This window comes from Sceloporus occidentalis, unplaced genomic scaffold (assembly GCF_023333645.1).
Source record: "Sceloporus occidentalis isolate IW3139 unplaced genomic scaffold, rSceOcc1.0.p SCAF_1, whole genome shotgun sequence".
NCBI classification, from domain to species: Eukaryota; Metazoa; Chordata; class Lepidosauria; order Squamata; family Phrynosomatidae; genus Sceloporus; species Sceloporus occidentalis.
The window spans coordinates 237,312,406-237,321,984 of NW_028316981.1; the positions used below are offsets into that span (position 1 = coordinate 237,312,406).

At 44.2% G+C, this 9,579-nt stretch overlaps 1 protein-coding gene across 1 annotated transcript in view; it reads right to left on the reverse strand.

Moving 5' to 3' along the window:
* The window catches only part of TRPM3 (transient receptor potential cation channel subfamily M member 3), a 455,537-nt gene extending 448,625 nt beyond the window's left edge, over nt 1-6,912 (reverse strand). Inside the window, exon 1 of the mRNA XM_089479682.1 lies at nt 6,694-6,912. Coding sequence (XP_089335808.1) covers nt 6,694-6,912 — 219 coding nt within the window. The remainder of the gene's footprint in view (nt 1-6,693) is intronic.
* Between the last annotated feature and the right edge of the window lie 2,667 nt (nt 6,913-9,579).

A 9,579-nucleotide genomic window follows, 5' to 3' on the forward strand; every position in this document is an offset into this window, starting at 1 on the left:
CACAGAAAATGTACAGTTGCCTATTGTGAAGGTAAGCACAGATAAACAAGTGTAATAAATCAGCACATTGCTGTTTTTAGCTATTCTTTAATATATTCCCCATTACACATCAAGTATTAACAACTTTACATCTCTCTCATTCACTTCTAGTTTTATCTTTGAGCTTACTGAACATTTCACCTGAAATATACCAGAAATTCTAAGAAAACAGGTTCACAACTTTTTGATTAAATTAAGTTTATGGAGAAAAAATAGGGCCTAGGAAAACAAATAATTGACAAACCATGTGTACTCCTGTCAAAAAGTAAGCAATATGCTTTGCCACCTGCTCCTCTGCTGTATTGCAAGGGGCACAAAGTATGGAAGCACATATGCAATGCCATACAAGAAAAATGAGTGTGTTTGCTAGAACAGCAGACAACTGCTTGGCTTCTTTATGGGCAAAGCCTAACAAACAATTCATTTCCCAGTAGGGTGTATGAAAAACTCCAACATCTGCTACTGTTCTAGTCTAGTCCAAAGGAACATTTAATAAGCTTAGATTTCCATCCTCCACTGAGTTCTTTCACATTATCATTACTCATTTCTCTGAACCAAAAGATGAAATTTCTTTTTATCTCTCCATGGATCATTTCCCCCCCAAAATTCAAGCCACAATGATTAGTTTCCAATACTATGAACCAGCGTAAACTGCCCGTCCAAGAAATGTAATCAGTCTTTACTGAAATTGCCAATTTGTTGTTTAAACCAAGATAAAATCCCCCATGTAATGATATTTAAAATACAAACAATAGGCAAGAGATTCAGAATTGGCATGCTTAGGATGCCAGTGAAAAACCTGAGCCGGTAATGGCCAGCCTTGTGGTATGTTCATCACATCTAAGCTGAAGCATATTGCTGTTTGTTGTTAACTACCTTCAAGTCGACCCCAGCTTATGCCAACCCTGTAGATGCCCCCCTATCCTCCACTGCTCTGCTTAAAAGGTAAAGGTATTCCCCATTGACAAGGTTATCAAGTAGTGTCCAACCATAGGGGGCGGTGCTCATCTCTGTTACTAAGCCAAAGAGCCAGCGTTGTCAGAGACTACTCTATGATCATGTGGCCAGCATGACTGCACAGAATGCTGTTTACCTTTCTACCAGGGCAGTACCTATTTATCTACTTGCATTTGAATGCTTTTGAACTGCTAGGTTGAGAGAAGCTGGGACTAGTGATGGGAGCTCACACCATCATGCAGCACCCTGGCCTCGAACTGCCAACCTGCCGATCTTACAATCAACAGAGTCAGTGTCTTAACCACTTGAGCCACTGCATCCCATGGTAGGATCCCATGGTAAGATCCCATGGTAGGTCCTGCAAATTCATACCCCTGACCTCCCTAATAGATCCCCTCCATCTAACATGTTGTCTTTCTCACTTTCTACTTCCCTCTACCTTTCCTAGCATTATTGTCTTTTCTTGTGAGTCATGCCTTCTCATTATATGGCCAACATATGACAACTTCAATTTGATCACCTTGGCTTCTAGGGAGATCTCAGTCTTGATCTGTCCAAGGACCCACTTGTTTGTCTTTCTGGCTGTCCATAATGGTATCCTCATCACTCTTCTCCAGCACCATATCTCAAATTAATCGATTTTCTTCTTATCTGCCTTCTTCAATGTCCAGCTCTCCCCATGTCCCATATACTCACAAAAAGACAATATGGGGCAGGGAGCAGGAGCACTTGCTCATGTCCAGAGGAGAAGGAGAGGTGCATGTACACACATGCACTCCTTTCCTGGCTGCTCTGACTAACAGGGAAGGTGGGAGGGCAGGTGTGTACTCATTCTCCTCCCCTGTTGCTCTTCCTAGCTTGCTCTAGTAAGCTAGCCAACCAAAGGAAGGTAGGGGCACACCTTCCCCCCACCACCTTTCCTGTCACTTAGCTAACTTACATGAGCAAGCTAGGAAGAGCAACAGGGGAGGAGTGAGCACACACCTGCCCTCCCACCTTCCCTGTTAGTCAGAGCAGCTCCCCCACCTCCCTGTCATTCTAGCACCACATCTCAAATGAACTGATTTTCTATCTGCCTTCTTTACTGTCCAGCTTTCACATTCATACATAGTGATGGGTAATGCAATGGCTTGGACAATCTTTACTTTAGTATTCAGTGTTATGTTTGCATTTTAGTATCTTGTCTAGTTCTAGTATTTTAATACTTTTAGTATCTTGTCTAGTATCTTGTAGAATTAGTCTGATTTAAATACCATTATTGAGTTTAATCAGGTTTATTTTGTAGTAAAGATGTTTAGGATTTCTGACTCATCCCTTTTAGATTAAATAAGAGAAAGAAAGAAGGACAAGAGAATATCAAAGTAATTTACTGATGAAGGTGAACTGGTAGCAGTTGCAAAGGAAGCAATGAACTGCATATGAAGAATCTGACAGAGAAAGTCTGTATACCAGGCAGATGCACACAATCTAGGCATGCTTGAATGCCTACATTTGCTTGATAAAAGGGCAGTTTGCAAAGGACAACAATTATTAGCACTGTATGATAGTCATCAGAAATAGGAAGGACACTGAAGCAGAAACAAAGCAGAAACTAGGACGATCTGGGGACCAAACTATGTAAGAGGGAGCTATAGAACAGGATCTTCTGCTTCTTTAAAGTTATTTTTGAAAACTTAAAGCCAGCAAATGCAATTTATGGCCCTAAAGATATTTGAATGCAACTTCAACAACACCTGGAGGACTACAAGTTGTCAATCTGTTTTAAAGCTTTTACATGGAGGTGGAAATAACTGGGTCAGATCAGTGCTGGAAAGAGTTATTCCTTTCCTCAGTACTTTTTGTTCAAAACAAATCCCCCTCCCAAGATGCTTGTTTGTCCCATAAGAGGAAACACTGTGCCCAAATTCAATCCCAACTGCTTCTAACAGGGCTTTAAAAGGAGTCAAAATTTCAGCCACTGATCTTCAATGTTTTATCTCAGTTGTCCCTAAGATAACACTGTTTAAATGATGAAGGCAAATTCTATCTAAACATGTTACATTCCACCCCTTGCCTCTTTGGTGCCTCATCACCTGCCAGCATTCTTTCAATAATGAAGCCTAGACACTTGCTATATTACAGTGGTCTATAAAGCATCCTATAAACCATCACAATCTGGATTAGATATTTTATTCCAAATATGGTGTCACATCCAAGCCCGTTTTATGCAGTTTATCCTTTCAGCACCTTGGAAAGCAAGGCACAGAGATGACGCTTTTATGGGTGCAATTGTTCTGCCTCTTTTCACAGAATGTCATCGGATACAGTGTCCAGACATCATTCTCTTCTACTGGCAATGCTCCCATGCTTTCCCAATATTTATTGTGTTCTTTTTTTCTTAACACACACACACACACACACACAAATGAGAATTAAAGAAATCTTTTCTAGTGTTTTTGACCTCTGTTCTTAAGAGTGCAACTGTATGCAGGTCTTCTCATAGTAAGTCCAACTGAACTGAATGCGGCTTACTTCCAAGGAAAGGGGATATCGGGTTGTAAATTCCAGCTTCATTATAGGGTAAAATAACTTGATTTTGAACTGAACCAATTTTTTAAAAGTAATCTTCCCTGATAAAGGGAATATACTCGAAACAAAACTTTTGAAGAACATTTTCTAAATAGTACAATGGACAGGAAAGAAAGCATGAAAATGGCAAACGTGTATCCTACTGCACACAGAATAGTCTAAGATCAATTATGTTTCATGACACCAATGTACTACACCTTAGACATATCATGTTACACATTATTCTATTACTTCCCACATATTTATTTCATGTGTATCCCACCCTCTTCAATAGACCTGAGAGTCAAGGTGCCTTACAATGCTAAAATAAATATAAAACATGCAAAAACATACAAAATATTATCATTAAAATGTAACTTCACTATCTATAACATTAAAATCACTTAAAATGTACAAGGCATTTTAAAAAAACCAATACACCAGACTGTACAAAGCCTTTTCTTTAAACCTGTTAGTTCCCAATATCCTGTTGAAATGCCTTGCAAGAGAAGACTTTCTAGAAAGAAGTTTCAGCCTAGGCTTAGCACATGCCAATCAACATTCTACTTTCGAAGTTTAAAGGGGGACAAAAAACCCTGAAAACTGAGTGCAATTGGGGGGAAATGTACATTAGTTCTTTCCACACTTTTATGTTTCAACTTTTTTCCTATCATTGTTTCTGTTATTTTCCAGAGGAACATGTGTGGGGAGCAGATGGCCCTTTCTATACACCTATTACAGTCTGTGTGGGTTTTTTTAAAGCATTCAGTTCAGAATCTTTCCTCAGAAAACACTGCCGTTTTTATATTGCAATTTATAGGTTATCGCTACTAAATGTTACAGACAGTGTTGAATTTTCTGTGTTATTCAGCTACATCGTAAAATGTAGTCTATAGGCTTGCTCATACACAACACATGGACTTAAGGGTAAATGTATATTTGACACAAGCAAAAATACAATTCTCTTTCACCCATTTGTGTCAATACCAAGTTGCTTCTCCAGATTTTGGTTGTCATGGCACCCACTCTATATCAAATTTCCCCCCTTCCCCTTCTATCTTCTCATTGCTCTCCTATTGCAACCTGTTGATGCTTTCCATCCAGCAAAACAGCTCCTGCACAGGACCTTCAAAGTGAAGCACAGTCTTTGTATAAATGGGAACATCCAATTCATAGAACCAAATTAATTCTTTAAGGGCGGCAAAAGAGTAGGACCTTTCACAATTTTTTTTAAAAGACTAAGCAGAATACAAAGCTTATTCAAAACACTCCTCCCTTCTCCCTACACGTTCCAGGTATGCTTCTTTGAATGACCACAGAAAGTCTTATATACCAGTGGTTCCCAGCCTTTGGTTCTCTAGGTTCTTTGGATTTTAACTCCCAGAATCCTTGGACTTGCTTCTGGGAGCTGAAGTCCAAACCATCTGGAAGACCAAAGTCTGAGAACTATCATTTCCTGTGCCATACATCTTCAGAAATGAACCACTGCAATGGAAACACCTCTGTTATCCCAATGAGTTAATGATCCACAAATGTTACTAATAAATCAGTGTTTCCCAATAACAAGCCCTATGTTGTGGGGATTTGGGGGGGGGGGTTAATATTAATGCATCTCCATCTCCAAATGCTTTCAGAAAACAAACACCAGGTTTGTTTGAGGCGGATAGAAAACAAAAAGCAGCAAACAGCAGGCAGACTGGGTCTGTCTCATTGAACAAGATGGAGAGTAATGAGCTACAGTTCCAGCATGGGGTTAGTTTAGAGGAAAGGTAAAGGTATAGGTAGTCCCTTGACGTGAATGTTTAGTCTTATCCAACTGTAGGATACTGCTTAAGAGTAGGCTCTATATTTTGACTATTTTTATAGATTACTGCTCTCTATATTTCTTTTAGTCTTTTAGGTTTAGAATTTACTGCTCTGTATTTTTGTCTAGCCCTAGAAGTCTAGTCCAAGAGTTACCAGGAAGCTTTTTGGGGGGGGGGGGGGAGAAAAGCAAAACGGCATGGCATCTCAAGGGATGGCTCCAAAGGGGCATGGCAGGGTTTTGTCAGGCTGAGAGCAACAGGTGGATGGTTTCACTGCTCGCTCGCTCTCGCTCTCTCTCTCTCCAGCTTTCAAGTTTGGGGCAACTCCTTCCCAAGGAGGCGCCCTTGGTGTTTGTTTGTTTGATCTCTTCTTCTTCTTCGTGCAAGTGCTCCTCTGGAAAGCACCGGAGGAGAAGCTCGCCCTTGAGCTCCTCTACAGCTGCGTTAAAGCCTGAGACAACAATGGAAAGGTGGCCCTCGGGGGAAGGAAGGCCTGGCAGAGGAGGAGGAGGAGGAGGAGGCCAAAGCCAAAGGCGGGGGCCATTTCCCTGGCTCCGGGGGAGAGGAGAAGAGGCCCCCCATCATCCCTCCCCTGGCAACTCCAAAGGAAGGAGCCTGTCTTGCCTTGCCTTGCCTTGCCTTTTCTTTCCAAACCCAGGGATCCCCACAACTTCATCTCCTCTCAGCTGAAAAACCAACAGGTCAACCGAGGAGGGGGGGATGGCTCCCCTTGTCCCAGGGAGAAAGCTCCCTAGAAAGGCCGGCTAGTACACACCCCGTGGCTGCATCCACACCGCAGCACGAACCCGCTTTGACGCCGCTTTCACTGCCAGGGCTGTGTTCTTCAAGGAGGGGCAGAAGCTGCTCTTAGCCCCGCTTGCTCCTTGCCAGCCCTTCTCCTCCTTCCATTCCCAGAATTCCACAGCCTGGAGCCCGAGCAAGGAAAGCGGCGTCGAAGCGGGTGAGGAGGAGTTGCTCCTCTTGTGGACGATGGAGACTGGCTTTCTTAGGGCCAAGCGAAGGCACTGACTGGAGCCCCGCTGCCTGACCTCCACCCAGAAAGAACGTGACGCCTGGGTTTGGGGACAGCCCTGAGGCCAGTCTCGTGTCTCCAGGCTTGCTTCAGGTCTGCATTTGGGGGCAGTTTCCTGAGAGCCCCCTCTTTAAGCCCTGGCCAAAGAAGCCCAGGAGGGTCTCCAAAAGAGAGCCCCAGAGCTCTCCAAACCAGGAGCCTCCCTTGCTCCTCCAGAGCCTTTCCTCCTCAGACAAAGAAAGGGCCCCTGCCCAGAGCCCAGTGCCCGCCGAGGGCCCTTCTTCCTCCTGCTGCTGCTGCTGCTGCTCTTACCTGGGGCTGCTGGGAGGGGAGCCCCGAGCGCTTGGTGGAGCCTTGGCGGGAACTGAGCCTCTTCCAAGACTCGGCGAACCTCCCGCGACTGGCGCTCCGGCTCCTCCGCCGGCCAACTTCTTCTTTCTCCGAAGAGACCCCGCTGCCCCCGCCGCCGCTGCTGCTGCTCTTGCCTCCTCCCGGCTCCCCCTGGCCGGCAGCCCGCCACTTCTGCCCCATTTGCCCAAGCTGCCTCTCCTCCGCCCCCAAAGTCAGCCCTTTCGCCACCTCAGGCGCCAGGGACCAGGAGTGCGCCTTTGCGCGCCATGCCTCTGCTCTGCTCTCCCTCTGAAGGAAGGAAGGAAGGGAGGAAGGGAGGAGGAGGAGGAGGAGGAAGGCTGGCAAAGCCTCCAAGGGGGAAGCCGGCACGAGAGCAGCTTTTCCCCCTCAGGAGTGTGAGTGTGTGTGTGTGTGTGTGTGTGTGTGTGTCACACCTTGAGCCCCCTCTCTGTGGTACTCTGTTGGCCCCCATTATTATTATTATTATTATTATTATTATTAACAGTATCCCACTTCCTTCCCAATACTCAAGGCTGCCTTAGGGCTTTCTCCATACTCTCTTCCAGGCCAGCATTCTCTGAAGATGCCAGTGAAAAGTCAGGAATAAACTCTTCCGGAACATGGCCCCCCCAGCCCCCCACAAAAAGCTATTTCTGTGGACGTTATCCCATGGGAAAATTGGAAGATCAATACAATGTGATCCCGGATGCAATCATGGGGTTTCACGTTTTTGTGCAAGAGGTTATCACACGTCATCACAGTCAATGCTAAGTCAATTCGAACCCAATCCAGGGTCAACCAAGAGATGTGTGAATTCTGGGAAATATAGAATTTACAAATCCTGTTCCACTCCAAAGTTGCATTCAATTCAAATTTGGCAGGTGTGGAGTGCATGTCTCGGTCACCCTTGGATTGCCTTCAAATCAGACTACAATTCCCAAGCTCCTTTGCTGACTACAATTTCCCCCCCTCCCTCCCTCTGGGTGTGGGGGGGCTTTTCTCTCAGCCTCTCGGAGTACTTCTGGAGCTGTTTTGGGGATGAAGCAGCCCTCTCTCCCCACACACGCTGCCTCCCTCCCTGCTCCTCTCAGCCCTTTCTGTCTCTTTCCCTTTGGAAACTCATCCTCTCCAACTGGAGGGAAGGGAATGGCCAGGGCTCTCTCTTTCAGGAGGGATTATAGAACGTCCTCCATTTTGAGCAGGACTCAGACACATGAACTGACATTTCTATGGCATTTCTCTTTTCCCTAAAGATGCCAGCCACAGATGCTGGCGAAACATCAGGAATAAACTCTTCTAGAACATGGCCACATAGCCCAAAAAACTCACAAAAAACCCTATGGATACCAGCCATGAAAGCCTTCGACTTCACATTTTTTATTATTATTAATATTATTAATTATATCCCGCCTTCCTCCTAGTACAGAAACTCAAGGAGGCTTAGGACTTTTTCATTAGTATTCATATTATTAACAATATCTTGCCTTCCTCCCAGTACAGGGACTCAAGGCGGCTTAGGACTTTTTCACATGACGACCTATGCACTTCCATCCCAAAAATTCGCTAACGCTTCTCACACAGAAAGCACGACAAGGGGTTAAAAGCACATTACTTAGGCAATAAAGTGGGTCCGAAACTTTCACATAATCCACTCCTGCACACTTAGGTCCTCTGGGAAAAATCTACTGCAACCAATAAAAACTAGGTTGGTCGCAGTCTCCCAGAGGCCCTTCTCATCCCTTGCTCCCAAACTATGGAATGGCCTGTCAGAAGAGACCCACAACATCACTGATCTTGACAGTTTCAAAAAGGCTGTCAAGATGAGTCCCTTCCGACAGGCCTTTCCTGAATAGCCCACCTGGTCTCCCATGGATATGAATTATTACATAGAACACTCCAAATTGTCCATCTCCTTGCCACTAATTGTTTTGACTGTTTTGGTTGTTTTAATGGTATTTTATTATGGTATTGTGTTGGGAGGGAGGGAGGGAATAATGGGATGTATTTTATAATGTATATTTTATATTGTATTGTATTGCTGTTGTAAGCTGCTTCAATCCTGTGGGAGAGGCAGGATAAAAAAACAAAATTTTATTACTATTATTATTACTTGGGTTTCAGACAGATGAGGACAAATCCCTGTTGCTAGCTTGGAAATAACTTTTTTGCGCATGCTCCAGAGAAGGAAGGGAAATAAGGGAGGAAAATCCTCTTTGCCCCAGAAGCTGTTTCAGAGGAAGGCAGGCTGAGGTTTCCCTTTGCAAAACCACACACAAAGACATACACATACACAAGAGAGAAAAAGGAGGTGGCCTGTCCATATACCTGCCTGTTTCCAGTGAGGGCTAAAACTTCCAGGTACCCTCCTTTTCTGGAACATATCCTCCATTTCTTCCTCCTGTACAGGAGGAATTCCAAAACGTCCTCTCTCTCTGCCTTTTCCCCACCAGCTGTTCCCTTAGAGGCACCATTAGAGGAGGAGACCAGCCATGCAAGGGAAAGAGGTGTGTGTATTGTATGTATGTATGTCCCTATAAGAACAAGGCTGCCTCCTCTTCAGCACAGCAAAAGAACCTTAGGAAATCTGGGAACAGGGAGAATCCAGCACATGGTTTTCAGATTGCTGCAATTATGTGAAGAAAATGAATTTGTAAATGACCTGGAAATGAAAACACAGTATTTTTGCAAAAATTCTTATTTCCTGATTCACCTCACTTTCTGTTTTGATTCTAACTGGTTCGTTATTATTATTAATATTATTACTACACAGTGCAATCTGAAAAGCAATTACAAAATTGTCCCTAATAACCCTTGATAACCCTGCATTGTGATCAGTTTAACCTTCCA